At 58.1% G+C, this 22,250-nt stretch overlaps 11 protein-coding genes across 11 annotated transcripts; 2 read left to right on the forward strand and 9 right to left on the reverse strand.

Moving 5' to 3' along the window:
- Positions 1 to 324: 324 nt before the first annotated feature.
- BJ171DRAFT_518858 (jumonji domain-containing 5) lies at positions 325 to 1,868 on the reverse strand. The gene is made up of 3 exons (XM_053112291.1): positions 902 to 1,868; positions 680 to 778; positions 325 to 504 (listed from the first exon to the last, which is right to left on the reverse strand). Exons 1-3 carry the CDS (start codon positions 1,859 to 1,861, stop codon positions 442 to 444), a joined length of 1,122 nt encoding a protein of 373 aa, XP_052963335.1. The 5' UTR covers positions 1,862 to 1,868; the 3' UTR covers positions 325 to 441.
- A 505-nt stretch (positions 1,869 to 2,373) lies between these two features.
- On the reverse strand, positions 2,374 to 3,830 carry BJ171DRAFT_518862 (chromatin associated protein KTI12). Its single transcript, XM_053112292.1, has 3 exons — positions 3,445 to 3,830; positions 3,107 to 3,267; positions 2,374 to 2,942 (listed from the first exon to the last, which is right to left on the reverse strand). The coding sequence occupies exons 1-3, from the start codon at positions 3,680 to 3,682 to the stop codon at positions 2,391 to 2,393; spliced, it is 951 nt and encodes a 316-aa protein (XP_052963336.1). The 5' UTR covers positions 3,683 to 3,830; the 3' UTR covers positions 2,374 to 2,390.
- A 167-nt stretch (positions 3,831 to 3,997) lies between these two features.
- BJ171DRAFT_518863 (thioredoxin-like protein) lies at positions 3,998 to 7,244 on the forward strand. The gene is made up of 12 exons (XM_053112293.1): positions 3,998 to 4,087; positions 4,195 to 4,263; positions 4,381 to 4,470; positions 4,586 to 4,664; positions 4,844 to 5,111; positions 5,300 to 5,394; positions 5,468 to 5,557; positions 5,750 to 5,837; positions 5,975 to 6,056; positions 6,200 to 6,289; positions 6,497 to 6,640; positions 6,780 to 7,244. Exons 1-12 carry the CDS (start codon positions 4,037 to 4,039, stop codon positions 6,942 to 6,944), a joined length of 1,311 nt encoding a protein of 436 aa, XP_052963337.1. The 5' UTR covers positions 3,998 to 4,036; the 3' UTR covers positions 6,945 to 7,244.
- Positions 7,245 to 7,405: 161 nt separating this feature from the next.
- BJ171DRAFT_518868 (uncharacterized protein) lies at positions 7,406 to 8,770 on the reverse strand. The gene is made up of 2 exons (XM_053112294.1): positions 8,294 to 8,770; positions 7,406 to 8,005 (listed from the first exon to the last, which is right to left on the reverse strand). The coding sequence occupies exons 1-2, from the start codon at positions 8,557 to 8,559 to the stop codon at positions 7,651 to 7,653; spliced, it is 621 nt and encodes a 206-aa protein (XP_052963338.1). The 5' UTR covers positions 8,560 to 8,770; the 3' UTR covers positions 7,406 to 7,650.
- Positions 8,771 to 8,831: 61 nt separating this feature from the next.
- Positions 8,832 to 10,950, reverse strand: BJ171DRAFT_518870 (prephenate dehydratase). Its single transcript, XM_053112295.1, has 7 exons — positions 10,730 to 10,950; positions 10,412 to 10,560; positions 10,006 to 10,182; positions 9,650 to 9,874; positions 9,489 to 9,558; positions 9,262 to 9,352; positions 8,832 to 9,152 (listed from the first exon to the last, which is right to left on the reverse strand). Exons 1-7 carry the CDS (start codon positions 10,868 to 10,870, stop codon positions 9,088 to 9,090), a joined length of 918 nt encoding a protein of 305 aa, XP_052963339.1. The 5' UTR covers positions 10,871 to 10,950; the 3' UTR covers positions 8,832 to 9,087.
- A 922-nt stretch (positions 10,951 to 11,872) lies between these two features.
- Positions 11,873 to 12,595, forward strand: BJ171DRAFT_518880 (uncharacterized protein; the record flags this gene model as incomplete). The annotated part of the gene is made up of 2 exons (XM_053112296.1): positions 11,873 to 12,197; positions 12,259 to 12,595. The coding sequence occupies 2 exons, from the start codon at positions 11,873 to 11,875 to the stop codon at positions 12,492 to 12,494; spliced, it is 561 nt and encodes a 186-aa protein (XP_052963340.1). The 3' UTR covers positions 12,495 to 12,595.
- On the reverse strand, positions 12,494 to 13,649 carry BJ171DRAFT_518883 (uncharacterized protein). Its single transcript, XM_053112297.1, has 2 exons — positions 12,827 to 13,649; positions 12,494 to 12,775 (listed from the first exon to the last, which is right to left on the reverse strand). The coding sequence occupies exons 1-2, from the start codon at positions 13,396 to 13,398 to the stop codon at positions 12,712 to 12,714; spliced, it is 636 nt and encodes a 211-aa protein (XP_052963341.1). The 5' UTR covers positions 13,399 to 13,649; the 3' UTR covers positions 12,494 to 12,711.
- Positions 13,650 to 14,565: 916 nt separating this feature from the next.
- Positions 14,566 to 16,872, reverse strand: BJ171DRAFT_518891 (RNA polymerase II transcription factor SIII subunit A-domain-containing protein). The gene is made up of 9 exons (XM_053112298.1): positions 16,749 to 16,872; positions 16,361 to 16,431; positions 16,120 to 16,146; positions 15,946 to 15,967; positions 15,744 to 15,823; positions 15,347 to 15,503; positions 15,129 to 15,177; positions 14,897 to 14,966; positions 14,566 to 14,794 (listed from the first exon to the last, which is right to left on the reverse strand). Exons 1-9 carry the CDS (start codon positions 16,804 to 16,806, stop codon positions 14,741 to 14,743), a joined length of 588 nt encoding a protein of 195 aa, XP_052963342.1. The 5' UTR covers positions 16,807 to 16,872; the 3' UTR covers positions 14,566 to 14,740.
- A 136-nt stretch (positions 16,873 to 17,008) lies between these two features.
- BJ171DRAFT_601937 (uncharacterized protein) lies at positions 17,009 to 17,957 on the reverse strand. The gene is made up of 2 exons (XM_053115123.1): positions 17,706 to 17,957; positions 17,009 to 17,562 (listed from the first exon to the last, which is right to left on the reverse strand). Exons 1-2 carry the CDS (start codon positions 17,929 to 17,931, stop codon positions 17,078 to 17,080), a joined length of 711 nt encoding a protein of 236 aa, XP_052963343.1. The 5' UTR covers positions 17,932 to 17,957; the 3' UTR covers positions 17,009 to 17,077.
- A 122-nt stretch (positions 17,958 to 18,079) lies between these two features.
- On the reverse strand, positions 18,080 to 20,007 carry BJ171DRAFT_445602 (uncharacterized protein). Its single transcript, XM_053108176.1, has 4 exons — positions 19,513 to 20,007; positions 18,884 to 19,274; positions 18,695 to 18,792; positions 18,080 to 18,430 (listed from the first exon to the last, which is right to left on the reverse strand). Exons 1-4 carry the CDS (start codon positions 19,949 to 19,951, stop codon positions 18,261 to 18,263), a joined length of 1,098 nt encoding a protein of 365 aa, XP_052963344.1. The 5' UTR covers positions 19,952 to 20,007; the 3' UTR covers positions 18,080 to 18,260.
- Positions 20,008 to 20,569: 562 nt separating this feature from the next.
- On the reverse strand, positions 20,570 to 22,222 carry BJ171DRAFT_518895 (uncharacterized protein). Its single transcript, XM_053112299.1, has one exon. The coding sequence runs from the start codon at positions 22,209 to 22,211 to the stop codon at positions 20,712 to 20,714; it is 1,500 nt and encodes a 499-aa protein (XP_052963345.1). The 5' UTR covers positions 22,212 to 22,222; the 3' UTR covers positions 20,570 to 20,711.
- Between the last annotated feature and the right edge of the window lie 28 nt (positions 22,223 to 22,250).

The following is a 22,250-nucleotide window of genomic DNA, read 5'->3' on the forward strand; positions in this document are numbered from 1 at the left end:
TCCTCCGCTCGCGCCCTTGGAGCTCCAGGGTCCACGGAGGCTGTTGTTCCAGGCCGCCGAGGCCCGAACGACACAGCGCAACTGCTTGGCGAGGTGCACTTGGATCCGCAAAGAGCCTCCCGTCGGCAGCAGGCTATCACTATCAATCATTGAGCTCCTGCACGCTTCGGAGTGCTTGGCCATCACGGTCGTAGCACTGTTCATCGCCGTGAATCTGGCGGTCGTCTGCTGGGTCGTCTCGGGCAGAAGCACAGGCCCACGATGCTGCACACGTATCCAGGGAAGGTGAGTGCGTCGTCTGCAGTCGACCGGGGGCAGAGAGAGAATGCGGTATCGGCTCTATTGGCAGTACTAAACTCTCGTTTCTCACCATGCACCAGCACGCCGCCCACCCAGACCACAGCCGATGGTGGCAGCAGAGGCTCATTCGTACGGTCATCATCAGAACCAAAAGCTGAGGCTGAAGCTCCTCGTCAGCGACCGGACGTAATGCCACCATCCATGCTAAGGACAGAGGCCGAGCAGTAGATTGCCCGACGCGAACACATCGACAATCATCGAATCGCAAGCGGACGGGAGCCGAGTGGGAAACCGAACGGAAATTGAATGGAAATCAGATGGGATATGAAGTGAGGGGCCTCCTGCCTGGGAAAGCCGACTTAGACGCATGTACGCTTACCGGAATAAAAAGCAGATCGCCAGGACCAACGATGCATTCGACGTATTCGGCATTGGCAAACAGGGGATGGGCACCAAGATCTGGGCTCTCGATATCCACCTGAGACACAAGTGCAGTGCCATTGCGACAAGACCGTGGATGGCAGGCCACGCATGAGGAGGCACATTCTGACGATCAGCAATCGGCCGAATCGCACACACCACCGCAGCCAACGATGCTTACTTGGCTCGTGTTCGACATTTTGCTGGCTTCGCCGAATGCGTAGAGCGAGGGCGACTCGTTGGGCGAATACAGTCGGAGGTATTTGATGCCCACAACCTGCACGAATATGTTGTTTTTCGGATCGGTGTGCAGAGGCGAGCGAGTATCGCGAGGACCAAACCATGCGTTGATGGTAACGTGGCTGTCGATGCCGCTGTCGCTGTCGCTGTCCTCAGCCAGATCCGAGTCTGCCTCGCTGTCGGCGGCGGCTTCGACAAAGCAGTAGTCCGGAATGGCAATGTCGTTGGCAAGTGCGGGGAACTGCTCGAGCAGATTGTGCTGTGCCATATACCCGATCTCTCTGGCTGCAGGACTCGCTGATCCCGACGGCGATCCCAATGCCGATTCGTCGTCCGAGCCGAGGACGTACTGATCGACAAACTCACCAAAGCGCATGAGCTCCGGCCGCCACGATGGATCGGTGTAGCTGCGGCCGATCTCAACCGGGACTGTGCGATTGTTGCCGACGGCCCGACGCAGATAGCCGAGGTTGGACCAGGGCCTCGAGGAAAGCGCCGGCCAGAACGAAGCAGCTCCGCGGACAACGAAGGGCGTCGGCAAGGGATTCGACAGGTGGCCGGAGAACCAGTGCAGACTTGGAGGAGTCGAAAATTCGGCTGCAGAAAAGCGGATATGGGGTGCATCGAAGGATGTGTCGGTATCCGGGGTCGGTGCTGCAGCTCCACCAGGGAGGACAGTGCGGGTTGGATCGGGGAGACGACCAGTGTCTTGACAATCGCTGGAGAGAATCGTAATCCATTCCGCGAGAAAGCCCTTGAGTATCGGGGCGCCGGAGATGATATGAGCAACGTCTAGCACCCTGAGGGCCTCGAGCTGACAGTCAACAGCGTTGCCTGGGTCTGGGTCTGGGTCTGGGATAGAGGTGGAGCCGCGGCAAAGGCTTTGCTTCAGAACTAGCATGGCCTTGACGGACGAAGCCAGCACGTACAGTTCCCTCAGGCGGCGATGTTCTGGTGAAGACGATGGATGATGGACGAGACTGTTGTGGGCTTTCGAAAGCATCTCGGTTGTGTCGAAGATGGCGCCGGACACATCCTCCTCGGCAGGCTTGTCGAGCTTCAGGACAGAGATGCCCCTGTGGAGGGTGTCGATGTGTGGCGAGTCTATGCGAACGATGCCAAACGATGCAAACGGTTGGAAACAGCTCCGATCTCATGTCGGCGGGCAGAGCGACAAGACAGTCCCTGGGTGGGAGGTGAATGCTGCTGATGGGCGGATGCTATCGATGGTGCCCACCATGAAAGCCGGAGATGATCTCCTCGAGGTGTTCGGCAGCCGAATCGAGTTTGGCAGCCCAGTCCGCGGGCATGCCTGCAGGCCGATGGATGTGAGTGCGGCGAGAGGGTGTGCGGGCGGGCGAGATGAGGCAAAAGCATGGCGATCTGGGCCAGATGCGCCTGGGAGCGGACACATGAGCATGATGGCATGTTCAAGCGGAGCGGGGAGCCCCACTCGCCTCCGAGAACATTGTATTCAGATAGTTTGCAAATCCCTCGGCCACCTTCTCCATATCCAGCTGGGTGTGCATCTTGTTGAGGCCCTGAAACTGTCGTCGCAGCCGCCGCAGCTCCGAGAGAGTGACTCCCTTGCTGGAGATGTGGACCTTGACCTTGGTCTTGGGCACCACCACATCCCCGCCGAACCAGCCGCCTTTCTGCGCCTCCAGCAGGGCATTGACGATCTCCTGGGTGGTCTTGTCCATCTCGTACAGGTAGTTGGTCTCGGTCGATGGTTTGACGACCGTCGACAGATTCGGCTGGGGCGGTCGTCGCAGCACAACAGCGTCGATGATGTCGGGGCCGAAGCGCTCGGTGAAGCTATCCGAGGCCAGCACTGTGAACAGCGGGGCGTCCCATCGGTTGCGGGCATCGGGCTCTTCGAACCGACTGCACAGATCTTCGAAGAGCGCTGGATCGTAGGAATCGGCTTCGCGGGCGTTGTTCCAGCTGTCGGCCTGCTCCTTGGAGACGGCACAATGGACCTGTTCGGAATCCAATTGATTCGGCAGCACTGTCGGTCAGCATCGAAACCGCAGGATGGGCCTATGTAGCCGATGGAGGGCTGCAACTCGATCGGCCCACCGACCCCACTTTCATTTGCCCGGCGAATGCCTCGAGAATCCGTCCGAGGCCATGCTGCACTTACGGCGCAATGCGGGGTGCCCAGTGCCCGCGCGACACAATAGAGCTGGTATCGGAAGCCCTTGATGTAGTTCATGCCATCGCAGATCACAATGTCCTCCTTGGTCAAGTGGCGCTCGATCGCCGACATGAGAGCGCCGCGTGTCTTTTTCTCCTCTGTGGCGGCTGATGGAGCGACTGAGCTGTTAGCAGACGACATCAGGGCATCGCCGGGACCGCATTCATTGAGATAGTGCGTTGATTTGCCCGTGCAGCAGAGCCTCGGCCGCACACCCTTGCCGCTCTCCATGATGGATCGTCCAGGATGTGCCTGCACTGACAGCGACGGGCTGCAATACCCACACTGGTAGGCCTCGTTCCGCACGAGCCCAAAGCTATTGTCGTTGAACAGCAGCACCTTGGGCCGCATCTTGGGGATCTCGGTGTTGCGCTTGGGATGCGCCGGTGTCTGGAACTGCTCGGGCAGCACACCGTCATTGGCGGCAAGATCGGCCAGGAAGCGCTCGAGATAGCTTTGCAGCTCGAGCGCCCTTGTTGTCTTTCCGCTCGACGGATAGCCGCAGAAGATGACCAGAGGCATGGCGTGAGTCGTTGCTGCCGATGCAGGGTGTTGGGAGACTTGGACGATCGACTTGGATGATCGACTTGGACGATCGACTTGGATGATCGACTTGGATGATCGACTTGGATGATCGACTTGGATGATCGACTCGGACAATCGACTAGGAGGAATTGCGAGTGATATGAACAACGGGCGAGAAGCAAGCGAGGAGCGAGCGAGCCCGACTCGCGTCTCGCTGGACTGGCCGTGGCGCATGTCGCGTGACATCCACATGACCGCCAGGTCGTCCATCCGCACCTCCCCGTCTGCGCTCCACAGACGTGTCTCCTTGCACCGAGATCGACCAGCAGCCACCCCGTCCCAACACACGCCATGATCGAAAACCTGTCCGATCACCAGAAGCAAGTCCTCGGCGAGTTCCAGGTGCGCGGCGCATGCGCTCGGTCGACCACGCGGCTCTCCCACTGATCATCTGGTCCTTGCTCTGCGTCCAATGGTGCCAATGTCGGCATGCCGCCGCTCTCCACCAGTCGCTCACCGGGATTCAAGATCCAAATGAGGCGGCCACTCTCCTGGAAGGCAACAACTGGAGGATCGAGGTGGGAGACCATGCCATTCACATTGTCCAATGGCACCCTCAGAGCACGATGTCGGCGGCGGGATGTGCCCTGTCAATGATGGCTCTGATCCAGCCGCTAACGCTGGTACAAATGCAGGGTCTTCTCGACTTTTCGGAACCAAATGACTCGCCTTCGGAAGCGAATGCTCAAACATCTTCACGATCGTCCCCCCAGCGCGACCGAGGCGTGAGTGTCCTGCTTCTTGCGGCCGCGCTCCATAGCCAGCCCCTGCAGCATCGCTTGGAGGAGATTCGATTCGGTTGCTGATCATTATCACGACTCCGGCTGCGGTTGCGTGCAGCAATGGTCGCTGTTCGGAGTGGTGACGGCTCCCATCAAGTATGGCTTCCAGCTGCTCTACTCGGTCACTGTGTTTATCGGTATGTCTCGGGCTGGCTGCTCCTTCCTGTGGGATGGAAGGAGCTTTCATAGGATCCATCCGTGGCCGACATCGAGAACCCTGCTCGGCCGAGGGGTCGTGGGCCAAGCAGAGGATCCTGCAGTCGCTGATTTTGAACGAAATCCCCTTCGTGTCTCTTTTTTTCCTCCTTACCATCAGTCTCCCTGTTCTCGTTCCTGCTCTCGTTCCTCTATCCCGGAACTCCTGGGAGGCTAGGTTCGTCTCGGCGAGCCGCACCCAACAACAACGACCCACAGGCAGCCTCGGCCCGCTTCCTGCTCAACTTTGAGCAAAAGTACGGCTCGGTGCATCCGCCGTTTTTCCAGGGAACGTACACCCAGGCACTCGAAACGGCCAAGCGGGAGCTGCGGTACCTGTTGGTCCTCTTGCATTCCGAGGAACACGACGACACCGAGGCTTTCAACCGGTAAGGCCGCCGTCAATGGCCTAGATATCTGCTTCATCTGCATCCTCTGCCAACAAGGGCGGCTCCATGCGACCCGCTCTGGCGATGCACCGCTTCCCGCTGACTGTCCTGTGTCCCGCTGATCCACATCCCGTCGTCCGGTTGTGCATGACCGGACACATCTATACACCTCGCTCGCACCGCCGCAGACAAGTACTCTCCTCTGATGTCATGACCGAGTTTCTCACCAGCCGGCGCTTTATTTTCTGGGCCGGAGATATTCGCGAATCCGAGGCATTCCAAGGTGCGTCTGCTTGCAAGAAGCGGTCTGGAGGTGCGCTTGCCATCAGCGTGCTAACCGTGCCGTTCCTGGACAGTGAGCAACGTTCTATCGGCCACGACATATCCATTTCTGGCCCTGATTGCGCTGCAAGGAACCCAAATGGTTGTTGTGGATCGAGTGGAGGGTAAGGGCCCGCGGACGCTCAATCGTCAGCGCAAAACAAGCCATCGGCAACAGCAAGTCGTGCAGTGTCCAAGGCGACGACCCCGCTGCCTGCGGGATTGTCGCCTGAACTTCAGGGCCTTTGTGGCCTCCCATGGATCAACAGGAGTTGCTCACGCATCTGCTAACCACTCGAACCTTGCCTCCCCCTTAGGACTGACGACGTCGGACGAGATCATCCGTATTCTGGAGCGACACCTGGGTCGGCTGGACGCCCAGCTGGCTGCCGCGCGGATGGAAAGGTACGTTGCAGATCAAATGCTCTCCCTCAATCGTCGTGCAGCAGTAGCAGCAGCCTTTGCGAGACACCGTGTTCCTTTCTGATTTGCCATGTTCGTCGGCGGCCGCTCGGGAACATCCGCTCCACTTATCCATCCAGGGAGCGACGCGAGCAGTCCCGGTCGATTCGTGCGCATCAGGACTCTGCCTATGAGGCATCTCTGCGCGCTGACCGCGAAAAGGTAAAGCACCGCACTGATTAGGCAGAGACCCCGATACACTGCCCGCGCTGGACTCTGGACAACGGTGGCCGCGTATGGCGTATGATGCCGACTGACGTACGACAGCCCAAAAGCCGACCCCCTAACTTGCCTCTCGCAAACAGGAGCAAAGAGCCAGAGAAGAGCGCGAGCGACAGCGCAGAGAACTGGAGGAACAGGAGCGCGAGGCAAGGCGGAAGCAGGAAATGATCGAGGTGAGTAGTGGGCTTCGTATGCGGGATCGCGCGCGACATCGTGTTCGCCATCGTATGCAGTATCGTATCCAGTATCACATGCGGTGTCGTATGCGGTGTCGTATGCGGTGTCGTATGCGGTGTCGTATGCGGTATCGTTCATCGCTGAAGCTCGAGCGTTTCGCTTTGATCCCCGTCATCTGCAACACATCCGGCTGGACTCGTTAGGAAAAGCGGCGCAGGATCCAGACGCTCCGGGAAAACTTTCCTTCCGAGCCAGAGGGCAGCGGCAGAGATGTCGCCAAGATCAGCATGCGCTTGCCCAATGGCGAGCGTCTTATCAGGCGCTTCCTTCCCACAGACAAGGTCCAGGTATGTCGGCGTGAGCGACCATAGACCCGCTGCGTTGCACTCATTATGTCTCCACAGCCATTCGACCCACTGACCACCGCTCCTGGTGTCATGCCCATTTGTCTGGTGCATATGCTGTCGTTCTCTGCCTCCGATCCAGCTGCTCTACGACTTTGTATCGATCCAAAACCTGGAGCCCATTCCCGAAGACAGCACCTTCATTATCGCCAGCACATTCCCGCGACGGGTACTGGAGGACATGGATATGACCCTGGCCGAGGCCCAGCTGACCCCCAACGGCAGCGTCGCTGTCGAGGAAAAGTAGAAGCCCAAGCAGCTGCCACATGCGCCGTTCTTGGGCGAGCCGCACGATCTGAGGGATTGGATTCATGGTGGTTGGTTTGAAGGAGGAGATCTCGCCCGAAACTACCCTCCTCCCCCTTACCGGACCAGGCAGCGAAATGAACACACTACACTTTACTCGGGCGGAAATGGGACACTTGCCCACAACCCATATGCCAGCATAGTCTGTGATGGCATGCATCCAACTATGCCATAAGAAATACACCAGATCGCTTTGGCCGCCTCCGAGTGAAGACCGCCGGTCGCTCTCCGGTCTCCACAATCGACTTGCACACTGGTCTCGGAGTGCCAGCGGTGAATGGTGCTCTTGGGCACAGGCAACGTCTCTCAGGCTATGAATGATGGCATTGCACCGCACCACAGAATGGTCATGGCCAGCGCGTGACGATATTGGGTAACAAAATACTTGATCAATGGTCATAATCAAGGTCCCGTTTTTAAAGGATCGCCTGTAATGGACCGCATTGTATTGGTTTAAATGATACAGAACGATCTATATGGGCAGGCCAGGCTGGTGGCAGAGCCTCGAAAGCCAGCGGTGCATGCATTTCCGACGAGCTTTGTCTGTTTGTGGGCTCAGATCGACACCCATCTGTAAGGCAATCTCAGTGACAGAGCCAAACACACTTCACCCCCAATATTCATATCCTTGGCCCGATTATTGTTTTTTACTTGGTCTTCTTGGCCTTGGCGTTGGCCTTGGGGATCTTTTGTCGCGAGTCGCGGCCGATGGAGCCCGACCAGAAGACAACGAACAGAGTCGCAGCCAAGCCGACGACGACGGACGACACAACGGCGGCATAGGAGCGCTTGACGGAGGCAAAGGCGGCACTGGCCAGGAAGCTGTCCTTGCCGCTATCCTCCTGAGCCAGGTACAGTAGGATGTTGGCGGTCTCGCTGATGCCAAAGAAGGCCGAGCCAAAGGGAATCAAGTTCAGGGTCTGAGCGACGCCGGGGAGCTTGGCGTACTTGCAGAACTTTGCGATGATGACCGACGAGGCAACAGCCAGGGAGAGGGCATAGCTAACGTGCACAAAAGGCACGACCGAGACGCAGACAAAATAGAATGAGAAAGAAAAGGAGTGAGTGAGTGAGCGAGTGGAGGATCCGTGAGCAAACATGGCCGACACAGATCTCGACCGAGTCGAGACCCTGACGCGAGTGCTTTCAAGCGATCGATCGGCAGTGCTTCACGAGCAGCGCTGACGAGAGCGCGATGCAATCTCCTCTTGGCGACACCCATCGGGCTCCGACCAACGAGCACGATCGCTCTGCCGATGCTCTGCCGATGCAGCCAGGCCGACGACTCACACGAGGTTGATTCCCAGGAGGACCTTGTAGAGAGTGACATCGTTCTGGGAGTACGAGCCAAGGGCGGCCTTGAGATCGGCAACGGTGTAGGAAGCAAAGTACTGCTGGAACGAGACGGGAATGGCGTAGGGCTCGGGGTGCTGCTCCGACACAATCAGCTTGGAGATCCGCACGACCGCCGAGAGCGACAGACCAAAGATGGCCGAGGCGATGGTGAAGGACTTGAGGTTGGCGATGGAGGAAAAGCCGGAGGCCAGGGACGACATGGCGACGGATGGGATGATGGGTGGGAGTACGAAGGGCGGGGACAGAGGGGCAGATCGAGGGGCGATCGGGTTTGTGCGGGACCGAAATCTTGCGAGGACGATGGCGGCGAGGGAAGGAGGAGGGGAGAGCCAGGCCAGCGAGTTTTTGGTGGAGGCCCCCAAAAGCACAAAAATGGCTGGTCGCTGAAAAGGGAATGGACGTGGCACAACAGGACGGAAACGGATGCGGCCGAAACACGGACAGCAGCGAGGGTGGGATCGCTCAGGGGGAGCCTGGGAAAGATGTCGTCAACCCGATCGCTGAGTGCAGGGCGGTTGCGGGTGCGATTGCGGGTGCGAATGCGACTGCGGAGACCAGGGGGGCGATCGGCGATCGTCACTCGGAGGCAGCTTTGATTGCAAGCTATATTTTCGGATTTGGGTCAGCCCGAGAGGCACCGAGTCGTTCAGAGTGCCACTCGGAGGCGGCAGCGTCATCTACATCCCAGCGACTGCAGCACCGTCGCTGGTCGTCCTGCGGACACGGAATCACATCCCGATGCCGTAGAGCGGGTTGCGGGCCTCCGGGGGAGGTTGGTAGCGAGGGTAAGAGCCTGCCCAAGCGACGGGCGGGTCAGTGTCAACGATGCAGTCCATTCTGGAGTAGTGCCAACGAACATGCTTCGCTCCGGATCAACTGCAGCGACAACGGATAGCCCATACCGAGGATTCGGATGCTCAGGGCAAACTCCTCAATGTTCTTCAGCGCCTTGATCACCTTCTCGTCGGCGGTGGAGCCGTCAAAGTCGATGTACTGCAGCCAGAGTGCGCCGCGAGACCAACAGGGTTCAGTTGCTGCATCCCCGAGTGCCCTGTGACAGCAATTCAACAGCATCGACAGCGCAACAGCATCACCGCCAGAGCAGCAGAGACAATCTCGGCACACTCACCAGCACGTACTCCCAGGGCTTGGCAAGCTTGATGGAACGGGTCGAAGGGCGAGACTCGACCTTGCAGATGCTGTTGGCCGAGTCTCTCCGTCAGCCCACAGGCTCAATCTCACACCGATGGACACTGTCCATGTCCCCATCGCAGGCGATCCCGCACTTACTTGATATCGCGCAGTGCAAAACAGGACAGCGTCTTGAAGATCGCACCGCACTGATTCTTCAGCACAATCGAAATGCTTGTTCGTGGATCCATGTGACGCTCTGGTATGACGCTTGCACGGGCAATAACTACATAGCGCATGATGGTGTTGTCGTCGTCCTCGATGCCTTCGGTGATCACTTCGAGTCCATAGATAGCGGCTGCCCTGGCGCTGGCAATTGCAGCGCTGTCGAGGGGGAGGGATGCAGTTTAGGCAAGGGGCCACCAGCAGCGACAGCATCTATGATAGCCTCTGGCGATGAAGGGGGGACAGATCGCCATCGTTCTGCCATTGCAGCCACTTCAACAAATCAATACCTGTGGAGACTGCCAGAGCTGGCAACCCAGGCAGCGCTGCCGGCCGTGTCCATCTCCTGGCTGACTGCGACCCGCTGCTGCAGCTTGCTTATGAAGCGGCGACACTGGTCGATGGCATATGGATGCGACTTGATCTCGGTGATGGTCTCAAGAGAGGCACCAGGCACACCAACAAGACTGGACGGAATGAATGCAAGGGAGACCCACAAGTCGGGCGACCATCCCAGTCAGTGTGGATCTATCAAGCTGATCGGCCATCCCGGCGACACAGCCGGTCGGTAAGCTGCTCCACAGCTGTGTCGCTCCAGCAGCGACATCGATATGCAGCTTATCCTTCCTCAGCCGGCATCCTGACTGGCTCCAACGCACACCGCTCGTCCGATAGCCCGACGCCCTCATGCCTTACCAGTGCTTCTCGTGATAGCAATATTCTCCAACAATGTACACGGAATACTGGTGCAGCAGATCATAGTTGTAGTGGAACGTCCCTGTGCTGGAGTTTTCTATGGGAACGACGCCGTAGGTCACAGCCTCGCTCTGGACTGCGTCAAACACCTGGAGACAGCGGGGGGGGGAAATCAAAGCAAATGCAAGAGCGGTTAGCGAGCCTGCACCGCTGTCAGGGTGAATGGATCCGCAGCATCGGCCCTGTCGGCGACAGCAAGTCGATATACGATGGCTATGGTGTGCAGAAACAGGGCATCTGCAGGTGGTGCTGACGCACATCGGCAAAGGAAGGGTAGCCACAGGTCTCAAAGTTGGACGAGCGCAGCGTCGGGTCGGTGGAGAAGAGCTCTTCGACGGCACCCTCGGAATAGGCGCCTTTCTGGCCCTGAAATGCAATGCGGATAGGTTGGGCGGCCATGCTGGATCGACTGAGATGTCCGGGAGGAGACGGAGGAGGAGGAAACAGGACCGGCTGCGTTCCTGATCGGCACCAGAGGGGGCTGGTGGCGGCAGCACGTGGAGAATGCAGGGGTCCTGGAGTGAATCATGATGGCGCTGTCAAGGCGCTGGGAGGTGATGCGTGAGATGCGATGCGCGAGATGGATCGCCAGTTTGATGCCGAACATGACCGGACTGGACAGACTCGGGGACAAGAGTGGGCAAGAGTGGGCAGCAGGTGCGACTCATGACCAGACATTGGGAGCATCACTCGGAGCGTATCCCACAACTGTGTCGGGCCATGCAAAATATGGATATCACTATCAATTTTTTCCGGCACCTCGCGGCTGCTCATCTCGAATATGAATACACGCTGTAGACCAAGATGCAGCAAAAGTTGGAATCCGGCCATGGTCGGTTGACGGCATTTGGTATTACCTTGAGCCGATTGACGGTGGTGGTGGGCAATTGGTGTGGAGGAATGACCAATTGTATCATTGTTGGAAGCTCCACTCCGATTGCGGACAAGAACCACCACCGTCTGAATCTCTCTGGTTGGAAACCTAGTCAAGCGTGGCTGTGTGTCAGCGAGATGGCATGATCGTTTGGCTATCAGGCAAGACTCACCTTGACAAGATGTCTTCCCACGACTGATTGAGCGAGCGATGCGTTTCTGGATCTGAATCAAGGACGCCACTGCACAGTATCACTGCCAGCCCAAAATGCGCTGGTTTTGAGGAGATTCCTTCTTCCCCAAGGGCAGAACCAGCCATCGTCGCTATTTTCTCGCCAGATGACTCCCAAGAGAAAGACACCCCCCGACCCCGACCCGGGATCACCCAATGACTCTCATGTGGCCAAGAAACCAGCCATCAAAGCATGCCCCTCCTGTGGATTGACCAACCACGTCAGACCCTTCACCAAGAAGTGCACAGCCAGAGTCGACAGCAGCCCTGCCTCTGGCTCTGCCTCGGTCGCTGAAATGGTCAGCCAAGCACCCAAGGTCCCTGTATGTGCCACGTGCGGGGAAGAGGGTCATGCCAGAAGCAACAGCTCGTTGTGTACCAAGAAGAACCCACTCTGGAGCTCTACCTTGCCTGGCTGTGGCCCAAACGAGTATGCCAAGGCCGAGTACTCCACCGTCAAGTGCACCCTCGACGCCATCATCAAGAACGATGCCTTGCACGACAAGATCGAGGAGACTGTCCGGGCCATGACACACGTGCAGTACGAAGCATCTCGTCTCCTGGAGCTGCATCTCAGGCGGTGCTTGGACGAGGGCATCACTCTCCCCACCGTGTCGTCGAGTGAACCCGCGTTTGTTCGAAAGTGCTTCAATATGGTGCAGACAGGAACAGTGAGTGTCAGGACAAACACCCCAGAAGATGACAGGCACATCCTCGACACATATGGCATGTATCGAAGTACATGGGGAAAGTCGTGTATCCTGCCTCCAGTGTCCCTCCCAAAGGGTACTGGGTCACAGGTCCTTGGTTTGGCTGTCAAGACCTATGCTGTCAACTGCGAGACCCACGTTCTCGATCGGTATTGGTCCCTTCTACGCCGATACTGCAATTTGGTCCTGGTTGCTCCCAAGGGTGTGAAACGGCGCACACACGTCGATGAGTGCATGAAGCTGATGGAGAACCCCCTCTCCAAGACACTCCTCGTTGATCTGAGAAAATCCTTCGCCCACCATGCCGACCAGTTGTATGAGTTTCGGTACGAAAGCCACCAGGACCTGTATCGAGTTGTATCGAAACTGGCCAGTGAAGTCTCTCGGCTGACCCACCTGAAGGAGGCCCTCTTCATGGTGGTCTTTCAGAAGATGATCATTCCCAGGCTCGCGAGGGTGACCGATGTTCTAAAAGGAGAGCGTGGGCGACTGAACGAGGAAATGTGTCGCGCCATCGAACGTAGGCAGTCGGATCAATACAACGCACTCCAGACCCAGCACGAGGAGGTGTGCAAGCAGATCGCTGTGAACATGAAACGGATCAAGCGCCTCACCGACCGGCTTGCCCAGACCAAGAAGCGCCTCAACATCCCTCGAGCACAGTGCACATTGGTCCCGCTCTGCGATGCCCGAGCCAAGTATGTCAAGCTCGACACCACAGCACTGTGGGAGATCCTTGGATACCAGACTGGCACTGGACTCAAGTGGGGCGACCTGAAGACCAAGGTCAACGACACCACAAAGCAAGAGACCTTCTGGCAGACCAACTTCAAGCTGGATCCGAGACTCTTTGGTGCCAGGGAGAAGGGGAAGCAGCTCTTTGGCTGCGAGATCACCACCGATGGAGTCGGGTGCTCGATCACCACGCTCAGATACAAGATCCTGGAGAAGAAGGATCCTGATGCCAAACCAAAATCCACGGACAAGGACGACAAGACACCCAAGCTCACCCCCGAGAAGAAGATCCAGACCAGAGTCGGTCCCATTGACGACTCTCGGACCACATGGATCGGGATCGACCCTGGTGTGGGATCGATCTTCACCGCTGTCATTCGGGCACCCGGTCAACCATCCATCCAGGAGCAAGACGGTGTCAAGGTGACCAAGGCACAGCGTGCCAACGAGAAGATCGTGTCGTTCTCCAACAAGGAGTACCAGCATCGAACTGGCACCACCCAAGCGACCAAGTGGATCCAGAGCACCCACAGATCCTTGGTCTGCAGGAATGGATGAGCACCACACCAAGTCCCAAGATCCCTGGGTTGGCTCCCTTCCTGCAATACATTCGCCATGTGTTCGATGGAGACATGCTGGACAAGCAGCTGTACTTCAGCCTGACCCGGCGACGGCGATTCAAGCGACTCGATCTCCACAGCAAGCGACAGCGCACCGTCCACGAGATGTGCAAGCAAGTCATTGACCAGGCACCAAAGGAGACCGAAGTGGTGATTGCCTTTGGGAATGTTTCGTGGAAACAGGGGAAGGGATACGCATCCAGTCCCAGGAGACTCAGGTTTGCCAAGTACTTTGAGCAGTTCCACCACCACCAGAGACGACCACCAGACCGACCCGTCTCCAAGATCCATGTGTGCTCGGTGAACGAGTTCAACACATCCCAGGTGTGCTCACATTGTCGGGAAGCCAAGCGACTCGAGAAGGTCGAGCATCTTGATATCGAGAAACCACACTTTGTCCGGAGCTGTGCAAGCTGCCATACGCTGTGGGATCGAGACATCAATGCCTCAAGGAACATGATCTCGGTATGCCAGTCGATCGTCGCCACAGGGGATCGACCGAGTGTATTCAAGACTGTGCTTCCCAAACCAACCAAAAACAAAGAGATTGCCAACGAAGACAGGAGTGCAATGCCATGGCCTACCCGCTGGGCCTACAAGTCAGTCAGTGGGCTTCAGACATCTGAAGCCAGAAAGTGACTGTCCGTTTCTTTCTGGATAGACTGTAAGTATCTCGCACTGTTGTGCATTTTGACAGTGGATGCCGGGTCGCCCATATTCTGGGCAGTCCACTTCGGGGTTGCCATCCCTCTTGGGATGGTCGATGAGAGGTGTTTGACTCCCTTGCAAAGTGTGTGTGTGTGTGTGTGTGTGTGTGTGTGTGTGTGTGTGTGTGTGTGTGTGTGTGTGTGTGACGGCGAGAGGCTTCTCGCCTTCCCTCGGGGGTCTCTCGCCAGAGACTGCTCTTCTCGCCGACCGAGGTGGCTCCGAGAGCGCGTTTTTTCGTTCTCGCTCATTTTTTTAACATGAAATTTTTTCATAGTGTCAGGTAGAAAAATGCACCGATAGACACAGTGATAGCACTGACTAACGCCCAGTGTGGCGACTGTGAAGCAGCCGATGGCATGTCCAGAGCTGCCCATAGCATCATGCGAGCGCATCAGACGGCTCGTCTCTTGGACAGTGGTATCGCGTCGTCCTTGAGAAGACGATTCTGTTGAGGAGATGAGCAGGTGAGACTGTGGAGCGTCACGATCATCGCACGCTCGGGCTCTTGTGGCTCGGGTCTGTGCATGAGTGCCGATGCTGAACACACCTTTTCGCTTGCCGGAATGGATCTTGGCGGCAGAAGCGAGGCGCTGGATCGGATCGGTGTGTCGGAGAACCTTTGGCGCACATACACATGCGTTAGCTCACTCGTCAGGCGCATCGAATGAGGCGCCTTCGGGAAGAATCCAAGCTGGATTCTCAGAGCCTAAAAAAGGTCCACGCTGGGTTGGGTTGCGTTGGGTTGGGCGGGGGTTTGGGCAAATCAGCCTCTTGCTTACTTTTTCTGAGTCTCCCGTTTGAGCTTGCCGATGGCGCTCTCCTTCACTTCTGCAGAGGCAACGACATTTCAACAGAGTGGTATCGAGAAACGAAATCAGTCAAACAAACGTCGATACGCTTGCACAGGCCCGCGGGCTGGTGATGTGCAGACCGGGAGCTAAAGCGACTTCAGGTGCAACAGTCCAGTCTGATAGGTCGGCTGGACCAAAGAACTTACTATATGGGGACCCTCCCCATGACCGCCGCTGGATCAGTGGCGGATTCTTGATGACCTGCACCTTCTTTGAGTCGCGCACTTGCTCCAGCTCGCGGTTACGCTTTTGAAGCCGCTGCCCAAAGGCCGCCATCTTGGCTTCGTACTCTGCGGTCTTGGCCTGCGTGCATCCGGTTGCAGCGCAGCAATGTGTGGGTGCAGTCCAGAGTGGTGTGGAGAAAGGTGAGTACCCAGAAGCCAATGAAAGCACAGTGCACATGAACGCCAGCTGCGTGAGTAGATGCAACGGTGGGCTGGTGTTCGAGTGATGAAAGCTGTGCCACGGACGGTCGGATGCAATGAGATTCACAGACGGATCAAGGCCGATAGATCCGGGCGGCCGCTCGCTTTGGAAACGCACCTTGTAGAGCTCCCTCCAGCTCGTGCCTTCCAAGACCCGGCCGACGCCGAACTTTTTGAGGACGTGCGGTCTCCACAGCTCTGTTTGTTTTGAAGAAGACCATCGTTAGTGAGCAGAACCAGGGACCCGGATTTGAGCGAAAGTGGCGCTGCTTAGATGCAGTAGTGTTGGCTGTAGCTTGCTTGCAACGGGCGGGACGCACCATCGGTTTCCGCGACGATATGCTAGTGTGATTTCGAACCAGCCAAGAGTAGCATTGGATGATCAGGGTCAGTGGCGACCCATGTCTCTGCTGTGTTCCTGCACTCAGGGTAGCGACCGCATGAAAAAATCACAGAAAGAGCGTCATTGCCATTGCATCCTGATGAAGACTTACCGGATTGATCTGCTCCAGATATTGGAGCTGGACACACCCAGACACAATGAATGAGATATGCACGAGGCGCTGGTCAGCATAGGAACGGAGAAGCATCGGCTGATGCAGATCGCAAAGCAGTCGCTGTGGCGGTCTCCGGCATAGTGTGGCGACACAGGCAAGTGGGGTCGGCAGGAAGGTGCTGCCGAAGCAAACCGCCTCGACAGCATGCGCAGATGCCGCCGAGTCTGTGAATGCTTGCCTGTTCACACGTCGCCTTTGAGAGTATCGGGATAACGAGGCGGTTGGGCAGGGCCTCCAGGTCGGAGAGGGCTGCGAAGGAGTTGGTTCGGCGTCGGTGTGATTGCGGTTGTGGTGGCGATTGTTGTTGCAGCGGTGTTGGTGGTAGTCGGGTAATGAGACAGGTGGGATGTGACAGCCAAGACAATCGATGGGCCAAGCGAGCAGAGGCAGTGGTTAAGGGTGGGCGAAGAGCGTGGACGCTCAGGAGACATCCGCTCGAGCCTGGACTGCTCCTTCCATATGTCCCAAACGAAACCCGCATCGACGGCGCCGTTGCTGTAGCAAACGCAATCCGGACGACAGCCCGCTCGCCAGCCGCAGCAGAGGCCAGAGAATCGCAGCCCGACCATCGATGTGCCCTTGGAGTCTCCTCTGGCACAGCTGGACCAAGCTCGGAGGGGGCATGCGGATGCGACTTGGCTGGGTGGATGGGCAGGGACGGGCTTGGTGGTGCTGGGGAGAGACGACGAGAGGCGAGTTGGTGGATGTTCGACTGATTCTTGGGCATGCCGAGAAGCGTCTCGCCTGCGAGATCGGGCCGAGGGACAGCGAGGACGAACGACAACCCCCTGGAACAGCCAACTGCCATCATTCGTGCTATGTGGTCTTGTGAGTACATGCTCTGAGGGCTCATCTTTTATTACTCATTCCCGACCACAGCCACATCGACCAGGCTCTACTGCTGTTTGAGGAGCTGCTGCTTCTGCAGCTCCGTCGGGATCTTTGGGACCTTCTTGATGATGCGGGGCTTGCGTTGGGATTCCTGGGCACCCGAAGCCGACCCCGAGGCCGACCCCGAGGTGGCATCGCTCTTTTCGCTTCCGGCGGGTGTCCTTCGCGATCGAGTGCGGCTCTGGGCAGCGGGGGGTTCGGCCGGCGCAGAGACAGGCTCCGGGGAGTCTGGGGTTGGCGACGAGCGAGACGGTGCGGGCCGGCTGCCTTCTCCAAACGGCAGCTTGCCCAGCTCCTCCAGCCGCTGGACAGTCGCTTCGTTGAGCTTACCGTCACGCTTGAGCAAAAGCAGCGTCTCAGTATCCAGATCCTCGATCTTGACAGCACGCTTCTGCATGGCCGATCCGTAACGAGCCGTCAGATCAACCTGGGCGACCTCGTCGTCCTGGAGGCCTGCCGAGGCAGCATTGTGGATTCGCCTTCTCTTGGCTGCAGCGGAGGCATGGCCACCAGACATACGGAACCAGGGTCAGAGACAGTCCGCGATCGACAGTAGCAGTAGCATTAGCAGTAGCAGCAGCAGCAGAGGAAGGGTGTGTCGATACGGAATGAGTGCGGATCGACAAGCCTACGTTCTCTGTTGCGGATCCGCCAGTACGCAAATGCGACCAGGACCACAAAGACAAAGGAGCCGAGAACCGAGAGGGCTTCCAGACTGATGCCGATGCTGCCGGTGGATGGGGCCTGTCGGGTGCCAGCACGGCCTGCCGTCGAGCTCGCTCTCGCAGAAGGCTTGGGCTTGGAAGTCGAGGGCATATCGGTCGCGGGCCAGACGAGGACTGAAGCAACAGCCCCCATCTGATTCAGGCGAGCAGGCCAAATCGGGCAAGCGAACGAGCGAACAAGCGAGCAATCCATGCGGCAGACGGCTTCTCCAGCGTCCTCGCCCCAGGCCATCGACTGTCCGCCGCAGAGGCCCGCTGAAGGAGCAGCGGTGCAAAAAAAAAAGGGTGCTATGCTAGCATGTATTGTGGAAAGGTCGGTGCGGGCAGCCATAGATGCCAAGGCCAGCAGTCACATTCGACGCAATCCCGCCGAAACAGCGCCGTCAGTGAATCGCACAGGTGGATGGGCTGGCGTGGGAAAGTCGCAGATCCAGGCGACTCCTGCCGCCAACAAAAACCGCACTAGGCGCTCTGCTTCTTTTGAGCGATTTCGGCATCAAACACGATCGGGTCCCGAGGAGAGGGGCCGCCAAAGGACTTGTCCTTGGGCGATTCGGTGACAGGGAGAGGAAGTCCCTGCTGGGCCTTTTGCAGATTCTTGGCATGGGAATAGATGATGCCGGCCGTGAACGCTGTAGCGGGGCAGCATTGGTCGACAATCGATCGACACGTCGAGAGATGCCGGCCAAGGGAGGGTTGCGTCGAAGAGGGTCAGACATACGCCGCGCAAAGCGCTGGTCGGCAAGTGCTCTGGTTCTGGTTCTGGTATAGATGGCGAACACATCCCACGACAGCATCGGCTCCCACCAACGAGGACACATTGCCAGATCGCACCGGATGATCAGCAGCAGGTCTCCTGGAGCCCCGCGGCAGCACGCTCGTTGCCCAGCACTTACCAATGAGGACACCAAGGACGCCAGGGACGGTAACTGCATCGTCAAAGAAGATCATGCCGGCAATCGCAATCGGAAGCTTGTTGAGGGCACCCACCATACTGGAGGGAAGCAAACGAATCTCTACATTAATACCCTGCCGATAGATCCCGTTGCGACGATCAGCACCACGCCGCAGCCCGCATGGCTCACCTGTAGGTTGTGGAGGACGTCACTCGGACACACCAGCTGCTGCCGTAACTGATGGCAAACCCGCTGATGCCAGAGATGGCGAGGGCGATGGCGAGGCCCTGGAACTCGGACTGCCGCGAGGCATCCAGATCATCGCCCCAGTATCGATCGACGGTCTTGCGGTACTCGTTGCCCTCGGTCAGGAACGACATCACAACGAGGATCGGGATGGAGAGCAGGTTGTTGTAGAAGACCGTGTCGTTGTCCTTGAAGCCAACCTCCTTGATCTTGCCTCGCATCATGAGGGCGTAGAAGGCCGTCGTGAGGCAGTTGGAGACCATCCATCCGTACGCAACAAAGTTGCTCGCCTCGACCTTGGCCTGTGCCTTGCCGCTGGCAATATCAGACGCCCCTGCAGACAGCCAGAATCGAGGGGTCGTTGGTCGTTGGTCGTTGGTCGTGCGAATCCGGGCGATCCACAAGAGCGCACATCGGTCGCCCGGAACGGCGAATGGCGCATCGGATGCTGCTTCTCCCGATACGATCGAAGGGAGCAACATGAGCCTGCAGCGGCCCAACGAGTGGCTCGCCGGGCTGCTCTCGGCCGTTCTGCTGCATCATTGCCGACGGGGCCCGAGATGCGCACTTACCAGCAATGACCGAGGACATGACCATCATGATGAACGACAGGAGCATCAGCTTGGTAATGCGCGAGCCGTTGAACCACATCAGCTCGCCATAGGCGATCAGGATGATGGTGAGGTTCTTGAAGATGGTGAAGAGCGGGATGGACATGTACTGGAGAGCCTTTGAGCCGGTGTAGATCATGGCGACGAGAGCCAGCGAGACCACAAACCACTTCTTGGCCTCCTCGACCTTGAAAGCCCGGTGGGACGACCACTTGAGGGCGACAAACAGCTCCAGAATAATCACGCAGACGATCGATTGGATTGCCAGCACCAGGAAGTTCATGTTGAACCTGTAGGACGACAGGACGACCTTGTTGGTGACGGTCATGAGGATCGACGAGCCGCAGTAGGCCAGGATGGCCGCGGGGGCGCCGGTCAGAAAGCTGGTGGTGACCGTCATGGCTGGGCGTGCGGGAATCGGCGACAGCGACGGTGATGGCGACGGTGATGGCGATGGTGACGACGACGGAGGATAAAGAAGGCAAGAGGAAAATGCCGCCTGGACGGAGCGAGGAGCGGGCGAGAGCCGAGGGGCAGCCGAGAGCGTTCTCGCCAGCCGCACCGAGGCGAGCGGCAATTGGCGGGGAGGCGCGCAACCCGCTCTTTGTGCGAGCACACTCCGCCTTTGGCTGGGGCAAGCCATCGCAATCCATTGCAGCCAGGGATTCAGCACAGCCGAGAATACAGCACAGCCAGGAATGCGCTTCAGCCAGGAATCCACGCAGGCAGCGATGCATCACACCGCAGCCGAGCTCTACTCGCTCGCAGACGAGCGTTCGTTCGCCGCGGATGATGCAATTGGCCGGCCAGGCGAACGACTGCTCCACTTCCCACCGAATCGGCGCGACGGCTTGCAGATCAAGGCACCTTGCTCGCCTGGGGGTGGAGTCGGTGTCCAGGCCGCCGGGGACCACCGTTGGCGGGAGCCTGTCTTGTCCCGCATCCAGGGATCCCGCCGCTGGGTTCTTGTGTGCATCTCCAACTACTGTGCATCGTCCGTGCAATGAATTTGTTACTCCGGGTGTATTCGATTCATGCACACAGACGTTCCGTCGTATGGGGCTGCTCTGACGGACATAGTAATCAGCATGATCTCTATCGGAAGCACAGGAACAGACCCGTCGTCTGTGTTGAGTGATGCACAAGCTCCCGCATGGCTGCTAGTGGTGGATGCATATGAAGCTGGAGCTGTAATTGATGCAGATGCTGGGTCGCAGCGTCTTAACCCCGGCCACGTATGCAATGGCCAGCGGGTGCGGCTGGAACGATTTCGGAATGTGCAGGAACCTGAGCTCTGGGTAGAGCACGAGGGTGGCGGGGTCAAGTTCTTCAAAGCACGATTGCGTCGGCGGAAGCGCCAGCATCTGAAGCACCGGCATGTCCCGCGACATCTTGGCAAGCGTTGCCAACTGCTTGCAATTGGACATATTGAGGAACTTGAGTGACGGCAACGACGCCGTCATGCCCTCGGCCGTCTCCAACGATTCCGGGAAATCAAGGCTCTGCAGCGCCGCGAGTCCCGGAGTCATGCCAGTGAGGGTCTTGAGCTCACGGCAGCCGTACATGTTGAGAAGCACAAGTGCATCCATTGACTCGGGCATCCCCTCGAGACTTTGCAGTCCGGGCGGAAAGGACAGCCGCTGCAGCATCGGGAGGCTGCGTGGCAACCCAGCGAGCGATCGGAGATGCTGGCACTTGGACATATCCAGGGTCACCAGCGCGTTCATGGACTCGAATGACCGACCAAAGCATTCCAATGACGGCGGGAGCGTCAATGTTTCGAGACCTGAATCGAGTGCCAGACCCTCGACCGTCTTGAGACTCTCACACTCCAGCAGGTGGAGATGCCGCAGCGCTGGCATGGCACCCGTTATGCCCACCAGTGTGTCCAGAGAGGGCGGAGGCCAGAATTCAGCCAGGCCGGGCATCCGGGGCACAGAGCTCCAGATCCAAGGGTGTCGTTGGGTGAGATCCGGCTCGACAACCTTCATCTCGACAACGTCAGGCAGCTCCTCGGGCCACCCCGAGACCGATGAAAACGTGCAACCATAGAGACAGAGGTTGCGTCCCCGGAGAACCTGGAGGTGATATCGCTCGTGCGGCAGTAGGCGGGTCAACTCGTCGTCCTGGAGGAGTGGACTGTGTGGGAAACGAAAGACAAAGACGGGAAAGTCGGTCTGGCGGAGGGCATCGCCGATGGTATGAGCGCTGTCGATGAGTCTGAAGCGATCATGGTCCCGGAGACGATCAGCCGACGCGTTCTTGATGAAGAGCGAGCCGAGCAGATCGCTGGGATACTCGACAATCTTTCCGGCTGCAGCACAGTAGGCTCGTATATGTTCGTGGAGGGTTTTGCTGAAGCAAATTTCTTGCCAGAGAGCAATTTCTTTCTGGTGAGCTGCCCCGGTTTGTGCGTAAAGCGGATCGCGGCGGTGGGTGTAGCAGTACAGCCCCTGGAGCACAGCAAGTCGATCGATGGTCGGGCCAACGTCCTTGAATGTCGCTGCCGGAAGACGCAGCAGGCGCGAAAGGAGCCGATTCCAAACAAGATGGTGATTGAAGAATGCCCGGGATGGTCTCGACATCTGGCCGAGCCGGCTGAGCGTGAGCACATCGATGCTGTCGATGAAGGCGTCGGCGGTGGAGAGAATGATGATCATATCGTGTCCAGGCACAGACACCGGAACATCAGAGACAAT

This window comes from Polychytrium aggregatum (assembly GCF_025602895.1).
Source record: "Polychytrium aggregatum strain JEL109 chromosome Unknown BJ171scaffold_41, whole genome shotgun sequence".
NCBI classification, from domain to species: domain Eukaryota; kingdom Fungi; phylum Chytridiomycota; class Chytridiomycetes; order Polychytriales; genus Polychytrium; species Polychytrium aggregatum.

Coding starts and splice junctions, on each gene's coding strand:
- BJ171DRAFT_445602 (XM_053108176.1), bottom strand. CDS start 19,951: ATGACGGTCACCACCAGCTTTCTGACCGGCGCCCCCGCGGCCATCCTG. Junction 19,275..19,512: donor CATGTCCTCGGTCATTGCTG/GTAAGTGCGCAT, acceptor GGCTGTCTGCAG/GGGCGTCTGATATTGCCAGC. Junction 18,431..18,694: donor CGTCCTTGGTGTCCTCATTG/GTAAGTGCTGGG, acceptor GCCCCGCTACAG/CGTTCACGGCCGGCATCATC.
- BJ171DRAFT_518870 (XM_053112295.1), bottom strand. CDS start 10,870: ATGGCCGCCCAACCTATCCGCATTGCATTTCAGGGCCAGAAAGGCGCC. Junction 9,559..9,649: donor TTTGCACTGCGCGATATCAA/GTAAGTGCGGGA, acceptor CTCGGCCAACAG/CATCTGCAAGGTCGAGTCTC. Junction 9,153..9,261: donor CCTGAGCATCCGAATCCTCG/GTATGGGCTATC, acceptor TCGCTTGGGCAG/GCTCTTACCCTCGCTACCAA.
- BJ171DRAFT_601937 (XM_053115123.1), bottom strand. CDS start 17,931: ATGGGGGCTGTTGCTTCAGTCCTCGTCTGGCCCGCGACCGATATGCCC. Junction 17,563..17,705: donor GCGGATCCGCAACAGAGAAC/GTAGGCTTGTCG, acceptor CCTCCGCTGCAG/CCAAGAGAAGGCGAATCCAC.
- BJ171DRAFT_518862 (XM_053112292.1), bottom strand. CDS start 3,682: ATGCCTCTGGTCATCTTCTGCGGCTATCCGTCGAGCGGAAAGACAACA. Junction 3,268..3,444: donor GCGGAACGAGGCCTACCAGT/GTGGGTATTGCA, acceptor TCGCTCCATCAG/CCGCCACAGAGGAGAAAAAG. Junction 2,943..3,106: donor TGGGCACCCCGCATTGCGCC/GTAAGTGCAGCA, acceptor GATTCCGAACAG/GTCCATTGTGCCGTCTCCAA.
- BJ171DRAFT_518863 (XM_053112293.1), top strand. CDS start 4,037: ATGATCGAAAACCTGTCCGATCACCAGAAGCAAGTCCTCGGCGAGTTC. Junction 6,057..6,199: donor TGCGCGCTGACCGCGAAAAG/GTAAAGCACCGC, acceptor TCTCGCAAACAG/GAGCAAAGAGCCAGAGAAGA. Junction 6,290..6,496: donor GGAAGCAGGAAATGATCGAG/GTGAGTAGTGGG, acceptor TGGACTCGTTAG/GAAAAGCGGCGCAGGATCCA.
- BJ171DRAFT_518891 (XM_053112298.1), bottom strand. CDS start 16,806: ATGCCCCCTCCGAGCTTGGTCCAGCTGTGCCAGAGGAGACTCCAAGGG. Junction 15,178..15,346: donor ATGGGGAGGGTCCCCATATA/GTAAGTTCTTTG, acceptor TTGCCTCTGCAG/AAGTGAAGGAGAGCGCCATC. Junction 14,967..15,128: donor AAACGGGAGACTCAGAAAAA/GTAAGCAAGAGG, acceptor TGTGCGCCAAAG/GTTCTCCGACACACCGATCC.
- BJ171DRAFT_518868 (XM_053112294.1), bottom strand. CDS start 8,559: ATGTCGTCCCTGGCCTCCGGCTTTTCCTCCATCGCCAACCTCAAGTCC. Junction 8,006..8,293: donor CTCCTGGGAATCAACCTCGT/GTGAGTCGTCGG, acceptor TGTGCACGTTAG/CTATGCCCTCTCCCTGGCTG.
- BJ171DRAFT_518858 (XM_053112291.1), bottom strand. CDS start 1,861: ATGCTAGTTCTGAAGCAAAGCCTTTGCCGCGGCTCCACCTCTATCCCA. Junction 779..901: donor AAATGTCGAACACGAGCCAA/GTAAGCATCGTT, acceptor CTTGTGTCTCAG/GTGGATATCGAGAGCCCAGA. Junction 505..679: donor GCGATCTGCTTTTTATTCCG/GTAAGCGTACAT, acceptor CTCTGTCCTTAG/CATGGATGGTGGCATTACGT.
- BJ171DRAFT_518883 (XM_053112297.1), bottom strand. CDS start 13,398: ATGACAGCGGTGAAGATCGATCCCACACCAGGGTCGATCCCGATCCAT. Junction 12,776..12,826: donor TGCTGGGTCTGGAGTGCGTT/GTATTGATCCGA, acceptor TTCCTCGTTCAG/TCGCCCACGCTCTCCTTTTA.
- BJ171DRAFT_518895 (XM_053112299.1), bottom strand. CDS start 22,211: ATGATCATCATTCTCTCCACCGCCGACGCCTTCATCGACAGCATCGAT.